Source organism: Nematolebias whitei, chromosome 6 (assembly GCF_014905685.2).
Source record: "Nematolebias whitei isolate Nwh7 chromosome 6, NemWhi1, whole genome shotgun sequence".
In the NCBI taxonomy this organism is placed as follows: Eukaryota; Metazoa; Chordata; class Actinopteri; order Cyprinodontiformes; family Rivulidae; genus Nematolebias; species Nematolebias whitei.
In genome coordinates, this window is record NC_056503.1 from 31610732 (window position 1) to 31627509 (window position 16778).

Genomic DNA, 16778 nt, shown 5'->3' on the forward strand with positions numbered 1-16778 from the left:
GTTACATTTTTTTTATTTGCTCCACATGTCAGTGGAATTTTGAGGTGCATGCTTTATTGTCTGTTTGATACTCTAAGTGTAAGCATCGTGCGTTTCCCCTGTCCAGTCGCTGACGGTGGGATGTGAGACGGTGGATATGACGCTGAGAAGAAACGGACTGGGACAGCTGGGCTTTCACGTTCGCCTAGATGGCACTGTAGCTGAGGTAACGTCAGATGAGCAGATCTCTGTGTGTGTGGCTGATTTTTTTCATAAATGTCCAACATATTATTATTTCTCCTTTCAGGTGGAGGAGTATGGCTTCGCCTGGCAGGCAGGACTGAGACAAGGCAGTCGATTGGTTGAGATCTGCAAGGTGGCCGCTGTGACGCTGACTCACGAGCAGATGATTGACCTGCTGAGGACGTCGGTCACAGTGAAAGTGGTCATCATTCCTCCGATTGAAGAGGGCGGACCGCGCAGGTGTGTGCACAGAGCATTAAACAGCTGAAATAATGAGCGAGTGGTTTGTAAGCAGCTATAAATACAGATGTTAAGGCAGAGGAGAGGGCTGTGTGGAAGTGGGCTGTATTGAGGACTAGTGAGCTACAATGAGCTGAAGATGCTTTTCACCTTAACACACAAAAGCTTTGGCGAGGTAGTGGCCAGACTCCAGTGTTCTGGGAGGATATTGTGTGGGAGTGTGTGAAAAGAGGAAGCGAGCTAACAGAGAAACAGTCATATGTAGCTGGAGTGGAAACGGGCAGAATAAGGCATCGAGACAGAAATAGCATTTGTTTAACATGAATTGGCTAAATCTGCTGTTCTTTGTCTCTTTCCCTCGTACCTATCTAATCCACTGTGTCATAATCTTGCCAACAGTTTCTCAGCCGCCACTCTTTTCTGTCTACACATCAGGTATTTAGTGAGACGGAATAAAGCAGCTTTATGTGGCACATAGGCGTCGCAACCATTATATTTGAAGGGGACAAGTCCCCCCCACATTAAAAAAACGTTCATTTGTACCCCCCCACGTTTACTATAAAACATTAGTTCAGGCGGCGCAGTTTCTCTTTCTTCATGAACGAATCCATTCCACTTGATTAATAGGAGAATACTCAAGCTACTAAAACTCCACTCCAGGTTTTCCTGGTTACCTCCAACTCTCCACCGGTCCCTTCCTGCCTCTTGTCTCGGTAGAAATCGTGCACAGGTGAAGGAGGTGGAGGTACCTGTGTTACTCGCTCGCCAGTTTAGCAGCTTAGTGTGGGCAGTGGTTGACCAGGGGGTTGATCATAAACATATATTCATGTTAGGAGGAGAGAAGAGGAGCTACGTCTGTAGCATCTTCTCTCAGCATTAACTGTCAGCATTAACTGTGATGCTGTAGCTGCAGGTGGAAGAGACGCTGTGTGTTCAGGTGCATTAAAGTTGAAGTTGAAGTTAAAACCCCACACCTTATTGTCCTCAAGCTTCATGAGAAACATCATTTAGATGAGGAGTGTTGAACACAAGTAAAAAAAAGTCCAGTGGTGATGTTTTTAATTTCTCTATAAAGACAATTAGTGTCGATCTGACGCTCTGTATTAAAGTGTATTAAAGTTAAAATGTCTTTAAAATCCACAGATGAATTTACACAAACTTGGTGAGAAACATGTTTTAAATGTGTGGAATTGAAGGAAATCTAGGTGAAATGCTGCTTTTTTATTCACTAGTGAACACCTTTTTTTTTACGTGCGCACACACGTGCACGCGCACACACACGCGCGCGCACACCTACACACATCATTGTGTCCCCCCCACATTATGGATGCTTCCAACGCCCTTAATGTGGCATCACAGAATGGTTACCCTCATGAAAAAAAAATAGGCACACTGCGTTTTTCTGAGCACCTAAAGACTGTAATTGTGGTGAGCTGTGTGATCGCACAGTGGTTAGATTCCTTTAATGTTGAAGGCAGTTTAATTACTCTAAGTAGAAACCCCGTCACACACACACACACTATGTGCTGTGGCCTTGAAGCAGCTGATAATTTAGAGTCTTGTGTTTCTCTCATCCTCACTGACTCGTTAGCTGTTGTGCGCCAGGCGAGCAGAATGCACGAGATTAGGGGCTTGAAATCTGTAGAGGGGGAAAAAGACCACAAAAAGGACAAATAAATAAACGGAGCGGAAGTAATTAATTAAAAATGCATGCCATGTGCAAATGGAAAAGAAGGGGGGAGGGTCTGTGTGGTAGCAGGAGAGAAAGGCTGGGAGGAGCTCTCGATGAGGAGGACGCATCTCAACACCACCCAGAGTAAGAGGAGTGGGCGGAGGAGAGAAAAGATGAGATGAAAGTTGGAAGGATCTGTCTTCGCTGCTTTGTCTAGGCTGCGAAAACGCAAGATGGATGGATGCAGGCGGAAAAAGATGTGGCTCTGAGTGTGTGTGCGCGCGTGTTGAGCTTCAGCTGTCACCTCGGTTAATGTGATGGGAGAATTACTGCGCGCTGTCAGACGTAGGCTCTGCTCTCTCTGAGGTTTGTATTCCCAACATGTGCTCGTATTTCCTGCTGTTCATACTGATGCTCTCAGAAGTATTCACTGGTTATAGTGCGTTTATCCCATGTTGCATCCGTGCACATTGCTTTTCCCTAGAAATCTGCATGTTGTTTCTGTGTGCATCTTCATCCTGTTTACATTTCTGAAGACCTGCAGCCAACAGTTGTCTCTTTGTTGATTTGATGTCTGGTTTTTTCTTAAACTGAACAATTTTTCTTTGTCTGTAAAATGCCCTGAGTAAATTCACGAAGCAAACTGATACATTCATGTTTCACTCAAGTGTTTAGTCTGTTTAATCATTTGAACATTGAGCAACAGTGGGAAATATCCAACGGCAGTGATTTATGATTATTAATTAGGATTCTTTTTCTGTGGTTGTAAACTGATTAGAAGTGGGATCCTGACTTTGGGTTAAATAACACAAGGCGATTAAATATTTTCTCCTGGACTGCTAGTTTATAAACAGTGGTTAAAAACTATAATCAGATATTTTACAGACATAAGCCCAGTATATTAGTGTAGTGTTGTTAATCCAATACACTCCCCTCATCCATCACTTTGCAGTCCCACTTCTTTTTTTAATCACATCCATGCCTATGTTGAAATTTTAGTTTTTTGCTCACTTGAACACTTCATCACTCTGCTCATTTCCTTTTGTCTCCTCATCTACATATTTAATGCCAGCTGCCTTCAGGTAATAGTTGTGGATGAAACATTGATATAAACATTGATATACGGAGTGATCAACTCGTCAGGGGCTACTTAAAAATGATGGCATATTTTAGGTGTTTTGGTTTGAGTCTTGAGTTGATAAAGATGTCCACCCCTCCATCTGGGTTTTACATCCATCCATCCATTATTTTTATCCACTTATTCCTTTTCGGGTCACAGGAGTCACTGGTGCCCATATCCAGCAGTCACTGTGCGAGAGGCAGGGGACACCCTGGACAGGTCGCAAGTACATTCATTTGGGGGGGGGGGGGGGGGTTACAGTTTATTGATTAAAATGATAGTCAACTTGCCTTCATTTAAATACGTTCTTATTGCATTTGTTTTTAAGCCAGAAGAATTAATATTTGTTATTTCAAGAAATGTAGACATTTACAAGACATGGACTTTGTCGAGCATGACTGCACGGTGTCGTCGGTATTAGTGATGTGGAGCTTCTAGATGAGATCTAAGGATCTGTAACTCTTTCTCACCCACAGACACGAGACAGAATCAATCTCACAGCGAGTAATATGGAGACTTGATGTGACAATAATCAGCTTCCTTTTATCATTTTTTTCACCCACTGGTCTCAAGAGAGCTCATTAGTGAGATTTGTAGCATGTCTGTTTACATTTGAGCATCCAGAAAATGTTATAATAAAAGTAACAAAGTATTCAAACCATTATTGAGTCGGTTGTACACTGTAGATGGACATGCAGTGCAAGATGTTTACAGTACAAAGTTCTGTTCTATACGTCTTGTCCTCTCATTAGGGGGTGCACAGAGGAGTATGAGATGAAGACCATGGAGCAGAAACCTGAGCCCGAGTCTCTGGCAGCAGGATATCGACCCTCCCCTCGCCAGACCTGGAGATGGGAAAGCTCACCCATTCCTCCAGGGCTCCACAGTGCTCCCATCCAACAACGCTGGACCCCCGTTGGTGCCCCACCTCCTCCACTGCCCCGCTCACACAAGGCCCTGATGCCAGCTCCCTACAGAGAACCACAGCACCTCGCCTCCAAGAGGTACTCCCACCTACTTTAGATTAGACTGCCTCAGATCTTTGCAATAGTCACAAGACGAAGGGAATGAACGAGTTTTAAGAAATGGCAGAAAACAAAAAGCTGTCAGTTTACATTTGTTTTTTAATTGTTTTTAAAAAAAATGTTATACCCATATTCTCCTTTTTTTAAATAACCAACATGACTTACATTACATATTTCATCTTAAAGTCCAGTTAGCAGTTTCCTGGTTTTCCTAATTAATCCCATAATAAGTAATATAAATTTGTCTGAATAGTTACATGAGGACAATGATAAATTCGAGACAGGAGGTTAATCTGCACAAATTACACCCGGGCATTGTTTTATGTCGACTATCAACAGGTTTTAAAAAACAATATAGGATCAGTCTTAATAATTTATAAATTAGTATATGTCTAATGACAGATGTCGGAATATCAGATCAGACTGTGTGGTTTTCAGTGGTGTCACGTTGTTTTATTGTTTTACTTACATGGCGTGTTTATCTTCTGTTCAAGGGTTTTGAAGTCATGGTTTCTATCATGAGTTGCAGTCAGGCTGATATTTATCAAGCGTTTACAGCCATTTGTACGGACAAATGTTGATGTTGGTTTCAAGTAGCTCCTGATGAAACGATCTGTTTTACTAACCTGGTTCTTGAGGAGTTGATCGCTTTCCTCACATTTTTTCCCCTCATGTGTGTCACGGCATAACTAACTGGATTCAGTCCAGTTTAAGAGACTGAGCTGAAAACAGCACCTCAGACTGAGGAAGTCTCTTGGATGAGAGACGAAACGTTTCTAGATTTCTTTTGCTTTGTTTTGCTTTTGTTTTTTTTGAATGTCCAGAGGACCAGATTGAACTTTTTTGGATTTTTCTACCTGGATTATTGAGCATGCATCAGGATAACTGGATTCAGGTTTCTGAAGCCAATCTTTTTTTTTTTTTTTAAACCGCCATCTTCATTGTGCTTGTTGAATCATTATTTGTAAAACTCCTGATTTATCTGATATTCTTTGCATTCACATTCTTAGCAGTTCCACCCTATAAACCTCCAGAATAGTTATAATTAGGGATGCACAATATTGAATTTTTGGCCGACATGTTAAAGCATATTTGGCCGATAAGTGATACCGATATTTTTATAGACTTCTTCCTCTCCGCCATGATCAGATCAGGTAGATGCGCATGACGTCATCACGTTGTGTTGCCGCTGCAGGCATCCTTGTCACTGGGTTGTCATACAAAAACAGCGTCTTTTATATCATTGAGTTATTTTGATAGAATGGCCGATGTACGATATTTAACTTTAATGCTAATGTCGGCCGATACCGATACCATGCCGATAATATCATGCATTCCTATCTATAATACTAGATTTCGTTCAGGAACTGGAATCAAATCAGACTCTGAAACAGTTTATATGTAGATGTTGTTGACCAGCCCAGGTTTGCTTCATAGATTGTCTTTAGTCTGTGACTTCATTTGTCTTCAGTGTGAAAATTCAGTTTATGATCTTACAGTCAGAACTGGCCTTTAATCTGTCTACGTTTTATTTTTATTGATATTTTTGTTTATATTGCCGTCTAAACTGGCTTCTCTATAATATTAGCTTTTAAGAAATTTAAAAACAGAATTAAAGGTTTAATATTTTTACATTTGAATAAGCATCTTCAGGCTAACTCACATAGGTGGATGACGCTGACTCTTCCTGTCAAACCTTCAGCTGGAACAACATATTTATTGTGACAACTGATTGGGCATCCAAAAAAGTTCAATCTGGTCCTCTGGACATTCAAAAAAACTTATTGGACAGTTTTTGTACCCGCTAAAACAAGACACATTTTTGAGCAAACTCAACAATTTAGGCCCAAGTAGGTGTTATTTACTGTGATTCATGCATTTTCACTTCATGTACGCTGTAATGTGAGCTGGTGTGACACTGCCCACTTATTTCAGCCTTTTTGGGCGCCAGTTTTATTCAAATGCATCTCTACAGTCGGTTTAACCACCGCCCCTTGTTTCCTTTAGGCCAGTGAGTTACCCTGAGAACCACTACAGCTTGTCACCTGCAGGCATGGCGTACAGCAGAAACCCCTCAGCCAGCTTTTCCTCCCCCTCCTCAGGCCTGGTGGGGCTCGCCACCATGGGGTCACCTGGAATGACACCAGGCCCCTTTGTACGCTACAAGCCTTCACCCGACAGGTGAGTACACGTGAGGCTTTTCGTTCTCTGATCTCTCCTCCATCACCTCTTAGTTCTTGACTAAACGTGCCAAATGTTGCTGATAACACCTGTTTATTGTGCTGGAGGCAGATTATATCAGTTTAAAGGAGATGATGATTAACGTGGCTCGTTCGAGTCTGCAGCTTGAGATGTGTAAACACACCGTCTTCCAGAGAAAGGATCTGTTGTGTGGGTGGCTCTTCCTCGCAGTGTGGAGGTTGATAACATCTCACCCAACCAGAAAAACGTGTTTATTCAACCGCCAACAGGATACAGAACAGAAACTGAAGATCTCCTCCAATAATCATTTACAGACTGTACATCTTTCCAGACTTATTGATGAAGAATTTTCCTGTCCAAACGCTATTGTTTAGTTGTATTATTTCAGAAACGTGCATAAACAGATTTGCTTATCACTCTCATCTCATTCAATCTATATAGATATGGATCAGTACAGCGCCCCCTGCTGCCCTACGAGCCCCACCTCAGTGTGGACCTCATCTCCAGTGGAGAGTCTTCATCAGGATTCACGAGCCAGGACAGCACCATGGAACGCTGCAAAACAGGTACATCAGCTTCAGTTTAACAAAATGTTAAATTGTTATTTATAAAAACAAGTCAAATTGAATAAATGTGCCCTTCATGTATTACTTTGAGGTAAACAATGATTTTAACCAAATAGTTGCTCACTCAGTGCTCTGTATGTCGAGCTTTGTAGAGCTTTCTTGGTTTATTATTTTATTATATTGTTTTGCTGGTCTTTTTTTAATCACTGGCTCTTAACAGTTAGGCCTGTCGCAATAAACATTAAATCAATGAATTGCATGATAAATGAAAATTATCGACCTCATTTTCATTTGTTGGTTTTATCATTTCTTGTTCTCTCTCTTTCTACTGAAGACACTGGAAGACAAAAGGCTCAACTCCGGTGCTCTTTACTGACCCCTCCCTTTCTCTTTAAAATCTGTTTTAACGTCCAAAATCGTGTTTTTGGATCGTTAAAAGCAGCTAAGTTGAGAAGCTAAGCTACGAGTTAAGCTAACAGGCCAACCTTGGGGGAAAAAACCTCCGTCTTGTCAAAGCTCCAAAATTCACAGTTGAAACCTGTGCCTTGGTGTAAAAAGTTGTTTTTCTCTGCAAAAAGAAGCTGAGAACTTGTTTACTTATTTTTTTATTTTTATTAAAAGCTTTGTGTGATAAATGCTATGTTAAACAGCTCAAACCACACCGAGCGTCCACCATGTTGAGAACCGAAAAAAGGAACGAGAGTCAAGGGGCCTCCCTCCCATTTTTCTTCGAGACGCTGCTCGCTCCCTCACTATCAATCCTTCAGTTCAAACAGTCTTATACTGCCATCTAGTGATCAAAAATGTTACTACACACAAAAATTAACCAACATTTCTTCTTAAATTTTACAATAATTAGTAAGACAATAACAATGTTATGGTTTATCACAATAATTTCTGAGACGATTAATCGCCCAGCAAAACTTGTTATCATGACAGGCCTATTAACAGTGTCTTCTTTCTTTGGACTTAATCGCAGACATAACTAAAGTCTATGAACTAATGTGATGTTAGAAACCTGCAGGTTTCAGAAATCGGATGCAGCAAAAAAAAAAAAAGATCCAGGAGGTTGGAACAAAACATTGAAATGGTTGTTTAGGATGTAATTGTTCTGGTGTATAATTATTTATTATAGTTTGATATCTACTGTTTATTAATGTTTTCATTAATATCTCCTTTAAAGTTGTTAGATTAAAGGTTGTTTGGACCCTTCAGTTTGATTTCTGTCTCGTAGAATAACGATATTTGAGTGTGATTTTTGTGCAATGGGGAGGTCTGTGTTTAAATGTGCTGTAAGTATTTAATCCTCTTTGCTAGCCATGAGTGTAATTTATTTAATCCTGCATGTGCATGTTTTCTGTCTAGAACCCCTCTGGCATGTCCCAGCATCATCATCTCGAGGTCCAAGTGGCGGAGGGGGGCAGAGGAGACTAACCAGACAGGATATCCAGGGGAAAGACTCTCCGAACAGACACTCGAAGGTCAGACTCATCGTCAGTCTTAACTGTTTATCTATAACCTTCTCTGCCTCGCTGACCGAGTCCATTTGTCTGATGTCTTCGTGCCCCCTGCAGGGTGAGACTCAGTACTCCAGCCATTCCAGCAGCAACACTCTGTCCAGTAACGCATCCAGCGGCCACAGCGACGAGCGCTGGTTCGACGGGGGCCCTGCAGGAGAGCGAGGAGGCGAGCTAGTGGATCCCAACCCCGACATTCTCAACAAAGGAGGCTCCAATGACAGCGGCATTGACGCCTCCACTCACTACAGCAACGCTCACCATGGAAACATGTCCAACAGCCAGTCGCACAAGCTCACACACAGTCCTGCAACCTACAGCGGCATCCCAGAGCAGTCTGTGGGAAGGAGCAGCGGAGGTGGGGAGGCAAAGAGACGAGAATCTTCCCCTGTTTTTGCAGCTGCTGCCAGTCAGACCAAAGGATACCTGACAAAGACGTTCCCACTTCCAGGCTCCAGCACTGAGAAAAAAGATCCTTTCAAACCGAGGTAAGATTCTCTGATGAGACACATTCTTGTTTCAGGAAGCCGACATTAACTCAACAGAGTCTTGGAGTTTATTGCTTCTAGTTTCATCAAATTTATGTTTCCCAAGTAATAATAAGACACTTCTTATCTTTATTTTAACTAAAACTTTCAGTGCCACTTCCTGTATTTCTTGGATTATTTTCAATAACCCATAGAGGTATTTTTTAGGAGTACATGGAGCATTACAGCAGAATAATCCCTGGGAAACCTACAGATTATTGTGGGAACCCTGCAATTTAAACGCTTACACAAACACACGCTTGATGTTGGATTAAAGCAATCAGTGTTTAAAACCTTCGTGTCTCCAACCCTAACACTGCAGTCTGCACAGGAGTTGTGTACGTTTTGTCAAAATGTATTGTAAGCAAGACTTTGGTTTGCTTTGGTGTCCATAAATTTGCCTGAAAATATTATCTTTGTGAAGCTGATCTATTTCTACAGATTGTAACTGTACTTAGAGTTAAAATATAAATATTGTTTAAATTCTAATCATGTTTATTAAAAATATACATGTGATCTTTAGCAGCTCTTTAAATTTGATAAATAGAACAGATGGACAACAGCATATTAGACTGTTGTTGTTGTGGGGTTTTTTTGGGTTTTTTTTTACTGAACGATGATGAAGTCTTTGAAAAATTAAGCCCACTCTTAACCCTCAAAGAAGAAGAAGAAAGTGCTATGTGTTGTCATCATTGTATGTTCCCATACAGTGATGATATTAGTTCTCTGCATTTAACCCATCACATGTGAGATGCACCCAGGTGGAGCAGTGGGCAGTTACATATGTAAGCGCCCAGGGAGAAGTTAGGGATTAGGCGTCTTGCTCAAGGACACCGTGACATGTGAGCATGGTGGGAGTTGGACCTGTGATTTTTCTGGTCTCAAATCGGCTGTCCCACCTCAACACCATCTTGGCCCCTAAGCACCTTAGGGGACCAAACCTGTTCATTCTGCTTATTTCTTATTTTTAATTTTCAATATATCAGTCAGTTTAAAGACTAATTTCATGAAACTTGGCAAGGGTTTGTTTTTTAATATTGTTTTTTTTTTATTTGCTGGACCCCCCCCCCCCACACACACACACACACACACACACACACACACACACAATCGCTAGGTGTATAGAACAGGAGATCTGCCTTAAGGCCTGATTTGGTCCCATTGACTCTCATTATAATCACATCTTTTTGGTGTACTGTACTGTAATCCTGACATGATGTAATGCTTTTATCATGAATACCTCATAAGTCTAAGCCTCCACCTTCAAAATAAAGGGAAAATGGTAGGGGTGCACCGATTGCAGTTTTCTGGCCGATCACCAATTTCTAAAAAGTCTTGACTGCCGATACGATTTTGTTTTATAAGCGACACTGTCAGGTGTTATAAGGTCGCAATGCACCTTCAATTTTACATCCTTATTTTATTGAAAAACATACACTTGAACAATATCCTAGAAACAATCCAAACTTGTTTTAACTGGCCATGAGGTAGTGCTCTGGAATATAAATGAAGTTCAGACATTTGTTGTTAAAACTAAAAAAAAAATCGGTAAAATCGGTTTCTCATGTATCGGCCGATTTCTGATTTCCCAAAATTAAGGAGCACCCCTAGAAAATGGGCTTTAGTTGTGCAGAGGTAGTCCTTACTGAAACACTGACAGAACCTTAAGATGGCCGTGCAGATACAAATCCCTGCAAATCTCAATTAACTGGAGCAAGACTGTAAAGAAGAGTGGGCCAAAATTTCTCAACAATGGAGAGATGTACAAAAGACTAATAACACTGTTTTTGTAGCTGTAAAGGGTTTAGGAAGCTGTGTAATCACAACAGCTTCAGAATTTTAGCCTTTTTTTTTTTTTTTTTTTTTTAACTAAATAAATGTCACATGTTCTGTTTTTCTGTTGATTTGAGCATCTATTTACCTAATTTTAAGATCCTGAAAAGACTATATGATTTTGTAAAATGTCCAGATATTGATTTACTTGTAGCGGCTGAAAAACTGAAAAGGGTTGTATTTTCTTTTTACCAAAGCTGCTGCTTGTTTTCAAAGTGAAGCTGTTTTTCTTTGTTTTGATCAGTCCAGTTTCTGTGTTAAAATGTGTTGTTTTTTATTTTTTTAAATTTGTTTCATTATTTCTGCATCACTCTGTTTGCTTTTAAAGGGCGTACACACCACAGGGTTACAAGACTCCGACAGCAGAGAAAGCACGGCCTGTCCGAGCCTCTACAACCACGCCCACTTCATCTCAGATGAACTCCGCCCCTTTATCCAGCTCCGCCCCCAAGGCATTTTACGGAAAGAGCAAACCAGCTGCCCGACAAACAGAAGACAACACGTCGTCACATTCGAACACCACCAAAACGTTCACGTCTGACAGCAGCAACAAGAAGTAAGACGGATATCGAGAACTTGAATCAGATTTGGTCATTTCAGATCTTTAGCGGTGTAAAACTAAATCCTGTACAGTAACGAAATGGAAGTTCTTATTAGAAATCAAGACCCAGAGTTGTAAAATGTGATGCTATTTTCTTAGCAATAGAAAAGTAATTGAGAGCATGAAACAGGCTCAAACATGTCTCAAAGCTTTAGAAAAATATAGTTCAAATCAAAACCATTAGGTCTGATTGTCTTTGGTTACTGTAAAAAAATACACAAATATCTGATTAGTGTCTTGTCTCACCAGGCAGGTCGATTCAAACTCAAAAAACGTTTTTGGACAACCACGGCTCCGAGCATCACTGAGGGACCTGCGCTCTCCACGTCGGGCATATAAGAGTACCATCGAAGACGACCTGAAGAAGCTGATCATCATGGACGGCCCAGGAGAGTTGTCACAGAGCGATCCGGTGAGTGATCCCTCGTTTGTCACCCCTCAGCTGTGTTTCTGTCCAACTCTGACCTCTGCGACTTTCCCTCCTGACAGTCTCCCAGACACACCTTGCAACGCACTTTCTCCGACGAGTCACTGTGCAGCGGGCGCAGAGATGCCAGCTTTGCTTGCTCAGAGAACCAGATGACCCACACCGACTTGCTGTTCACCTGCACGCTGCCTACACGCAAACACTCGAGCTCCTCCAACCACACGCAGGGCAAAAAGAGTGAGTTACGGCTGACGTGTGTCAGATTGAAAACTTTTCCAGTTTGGTTTTCTTCACGCAGCTTGTTTCCTCCTTTCTGTCCTCAGTGCCGCTGTCTTCATCAGAGTTGTCCCTTACAGAAGTGAAAGACAAAGTTCCCCCTCTAAAAAGACTCGATCCTGGGCTGATGCCCCTCCCTGACACCGCCTGTGGACTGGAGTGGTCCAGCCTGGTTAATGCTGCTAAAGCCTACGAAGGTGAGGAGAGGAACAAATGCAGATTTGATTTGGCTAAACGTAGCATTTGATATATTTAACCAACACTCCTGAGAAAGAAAAGAGGGACTGTGCATTTATCACCCACTTTTCTTACTTTTAATTTAAAAATCTCAACCTGTAACATTCCTCACTTGCGTCATGTTGTAGATTTCTAACAATAAAAAGATCTGCTGTGTTTTATCTTTTTGAGCATTTGATCATGTGTCTGCTGCAGCACAAAGAGCGGTTTCCCTCATATCACTGACTGAGCCGCAGCCAGGAGGTCCAGAAACGAGACCAGTCATGAGTCCGGTCCAGTTTCAGACTCCTCAGACACCACGGACCACACCAACGTTCAGTGGGTAGGTGTGACTCGCTGTTAGAAAGCTGAAACTGACAGAATTTAGTAGAACATTAATGTTTCTCCTCTGAACATTTACTATATTTTCCAGCCTATAAGTTGCAGTTTTTTGCATAATTTGCATGCCGTGCAACTTATACACCAAAGCAACTTATTTACGTTTTTTTTTCTTTCATATTTATAAACCAATTTTTGGCTGAGATACGACTGCTTTCATTCATTCGAATTGAAAATATTGAACACTACCATTTTCACTCACTAGATGGCACTCAAGTAGTATGGTATGCCATTGTGTCATGTAATAGATAAAAGTGTCTATTAATGACACATTTGGCTTGCCAAAGCCTGCCACCTTTGTCCAGCTCACCTGGAGCAACCATCAAATTGGCTTCATTTCTCTACGCCGCCCTGGCAAAATGCAGCTGATTTGACGATTAAAGTGCATTTATTAAGTAAAAGTTCAACTGAGACACACCTTTATTATAAAGTTGAGCAAGCAAATAATCGTTTGAATTGCTTATCTTGTTCAATTTCAAAGAAATGTGCAGCATTCCTCCTTCCTGATTTCCTGCCTCTGCGTGCTCCCGGAGCATCGAGGCAGCGAATGCTTTTGAAATGCAGCTGATTTGACCTTTAAAGTCCTTTTATTAAAGAAAAATTAAACTGAGACACACCTTTACTATACAGTCGACCACACAAATAATTGTTTTAAGTGTTAAACTTGTTAAATTCTTGTTAAAGTCCTCCCGTGCACGGCCACCATTTGGCAGCCAATCGATTTTTGGCACAACATCGGCCCACATTTCTGGGTTCGGCCCACATTTCCGAGTTGTCGGCGTTAACGCGTAATAGATGCAAAGTATATAGCAAAACAACTTGTTTATGTTGTTTTTTTCACTTTATTAGACATATTTGGACTGATGCTACTTACACGTGTCATGTACGATATAAAATACGATGGTTTTAGACCCTTTTTAATCCCAGTGCTGCCCCCTTGTGGTTGTTTACTGAACTCTGTTTTTAAGGACGTGAGGGTTTTTCTTTAATAAACTTGTGTGAAAGTTTGTGTCAGTGATCTGCAAACACCCTTGCTGACAGTGGAGAGTTGTAATGAGTTTGGCGTGATCTAAAAGATCTCAGTAACATGTGCTGTGTGTGTTTACAGCGATGAGGTGCCCAACAACGTGTCCGGTCGGCTCTACCACCTAGAAGTGATGCTAAAACAACTGAACAATGATCTAGAAAGGGTGAGACAAAAGAATATGATGGTAATGTTATGTGCAATGTTTACAGCACTATGTTGGATTACACACTCTGCAGGAAAAACATACCAAACGGATCAGCCATTATTTATGTCCTCACTCTCTGCTTCTCGACCACCAGGAGAAGCAGGATAAAGTCATCCTGCTGGCAGAGATGGCAAACCTGAGAGAGAACAACCAGCGCCTGCAGGAGGAGAGCCAGACGGCCAGCGAGCAGCTGCGCAAGTTCAGCGTGCTCTTCACCAACATCAAAACTGGAAGCGACCACGAGGCTTGCGCCGTGACACACAGCAGCTCACAGAGGGAGTGATGGACCAATGCAGCGAACCGTCAAGTTCAGGCCTGCGAGAAACCCAAAGTTCCCATGATTTTTTGCACTCACAGGTGCGGCAGAGGACGCAATGATGTCGACCCCTCAGCTCCCACTGAACTGCCTTAAACCAGAGACAGTGACAAAAAAAAAAGAAAATAACAAAATGACCAGCTGGATTTATAAAAAGCAACACCCCCAGAAAGTCTGGGCAGCGACCCTCCCCGCCCCCTTCTGTTCTCTGAGCCCCGTTTATTTTTCTAAACTGAAGTGTAGACATCTCACTGTACTTACGATGAATAAGAATACGTTACTATGCCACAGGAGCGACCGGGAGAGGAGACCCTGACTGTTTTAACAGAACTCTACATCACCTGGAGAGGCCTAACACTGTCTGTGCAGCAAACCAGCCAAAACACAAAACAATTCAAACAAAACACAAAACAATTCAAACAAAACACATCTACAGACTGCATTTCCCAGAATGCACTACAAGTAACTGAAGGTCTACAGATGTGGTGCTGTAGACAGATGCCTGTGTGGTACAATTCTCATGCATCAACATTATCACAGTTGTCCTGAAGAGACGAGAGATGGTACAAAATCACAGCACTGCTGGGTTTGTGCTCGAGGTATTTAAGTGTGTGTGTGTGTGTGTGTGTGTGTGTGTGTGTGTGTGTGTGTGTGTGCGCGCGCGCGACATGAACAAACCTGTTTACAGTAATCTGAGACTTCAGGCCACGATATTCTCCTGTCCTCTGTTGGATGAAGTGTGGCTCGTAGATGTGAAACAAGCCACCGTTGTGCTGACGAGACGCTCGCGTCACCAACTCAATGAAACGTTAACATGTTGCTTCAACTTGAACGTCCTCCTGCTGTGAGTGGTCCCTTTCATCTCAGATCCAAACATACTGGGTCATTAGTTTGATCCTGAGTTATTACTGGACGCGTTTTATAAAAGAGTGAGGACATTGTGAGAATGACACCGTCATTCAGTGGTAAATAACTGATCGTTGTAGGGCTGCATACAAACAAAGGTAACTGAAGACTTGTTTATGTTCATCAGGTTGTTCAAATAATTGTGAATATGTTACAGGGGTGCACCTGTTGCAGTTTTCTGGCCGATCACTGATCTCTTAAAAAGCCTGACCTACCTTAGTTTTCTAAGCGACACTGTCAGGAGTTATAAGGTCACAATGCACCTTCAGTTTTACAATCTTATTTTATTGATAAACACCCTTGAGCAATATCCTAGAAGCAATACAAACTTGTTTTAACTGGCCATGAGGTAGTGCTCTGAAATATAAATCAAGTTTAGACAATTGTTTTTAAAACTACAAAAAGTCGGTTTCTCACGTATCAGCGGATCGCCGAAAATTAAGGAAACCGGTGCCCCGATTCATCGGTGCACCCCTAATTATTGCCATACTTGAAAGGAAAGTGTGCCTTCTTAGTTTAACATAATTACCATTGGCTTGGAAATCAATTTCCTTTAACAAAGTCATTTTACAATAAAACCGTTGCTGTGTGTTAACCAGCCACCAAGGATAAGGAGCTCTGTCGCCGTTCACATGTTTGACAGGAAGCTGTGCATGAAAGTCTGAACAACACTGAAGCTCCTCCAGGACCTGTGTGTGTGTGTGTGCGCGCGTGCGTGTGTGTGTGTGTGGTCATTCCTATAATCTGTAATGAACACAAAACTATTTCTACAGCTGGCTTCCCTGATGATATTTACCATATCTATTTTTCCAACAGAAACGTGTCTTTGTTTGGATCCTGGTACTTTGTGGGCGATTAGATAAAAATTTTCTGATGAACAAAAGATTTTCTTGTGCGTTCTGATGGACCCGTCATGAACAGGACTCCAGCTCTAAAGTCAGATCAGACTGCATCAGTCTGAATTCTCCAACTTACTCAGGTTCCTTTAGATGCTGTTAACGACACTAAATCACCATCTGAAACTTTGTGCTGCTGCTTGTACAATTTGAGGCATCCCTTTAATAATTCCAGGGCGCAGGAGGTTTGAAAGACGACTGATATAAAGGATCTCTGAATCTGCCCTTCAGGCCAGAAACAGGCGGCTTTTTTAACGTGAGCTTTTTGTCTTATTAACGGTTGTTTTCCATTAACTTACTAAATGCAAATGCTGTGATGAGATGTTTAAAATTTTTACTGTCGATTCGTGCTTTTAAAAACTCTTCGACTCACGAACAGACACGTTGGGACTCGTCTGTCTGTCCAACACATTAGCTTTAAGTCATCTCATCGTTTGATCTTCTGAAGCTTTGGTTTTTTTTTTTGTTGTTTTTACTGTTTTGGATCGCTCTGCTGTCGGACCTCTCAGCATCTTCAGCTCCCGTCTTGTTTCAGGTTTATCGTGTAGGAAATCCTTCGTCCACGCAGCTTTCTGAGACGTGTTG

At 41.8% G+C, this 16778-nt stretch overlaps 1 protein-coding gene across 1 annotated transcript in view; it reads left to right on the forward strand.

Annotated features, from left to right (window-relative positions):
• Positions 1-14947, forward strand: part of sipa1l3 (signal-induced proliferation-associated 1 like 3) — a 97307-nt gene extending 82360 nt beyond the window's left edge. Inside the window, exons 12-25 of the mRNA XM_037677513.1 lie at positions 107-205; positions 287-462; positions 4007-4258; positions 6287-6460; positions 6923-7047; positions 8413-8528; positions 8622-9052; positions 11253-11480; positions 11775-11937; positions 12015-12189; positions 12276-12425; positions 12661-12787; positions 13952-14033; positions 14170-14947. Coding sequence (XP_037533441.1) covers positions 107-205; positions 287-462; positions 4007-4258; positions 6287-6460; positions 6923-7047; positions 8413-8528; positions 8622-9052; positions 11253-11480; positions 11775-11937; positions 12015-12189; positions 12276-12425; positions 12661-12787; positions 13952-14033; positions 14170-14358 — 2487 coding nt within the window. The 3' untranslated portion in view covers positions 14359-14947. The remainder of the gene's footprint in view (positions 1-106; positions 206-286; positions 463-4006; positions 4259-6286; positions 6461-6922; positions 7048-8412; positions 8529-8621; positions 9053-11252; positions 11481-11774; positions 11938-12014; positions 12190-12275; positions 12426-12660; positions 12788-13951; positions 14034-14169) is intronic.
• Positions 14948-16778: the final 1831 nt, after the last annotated feature.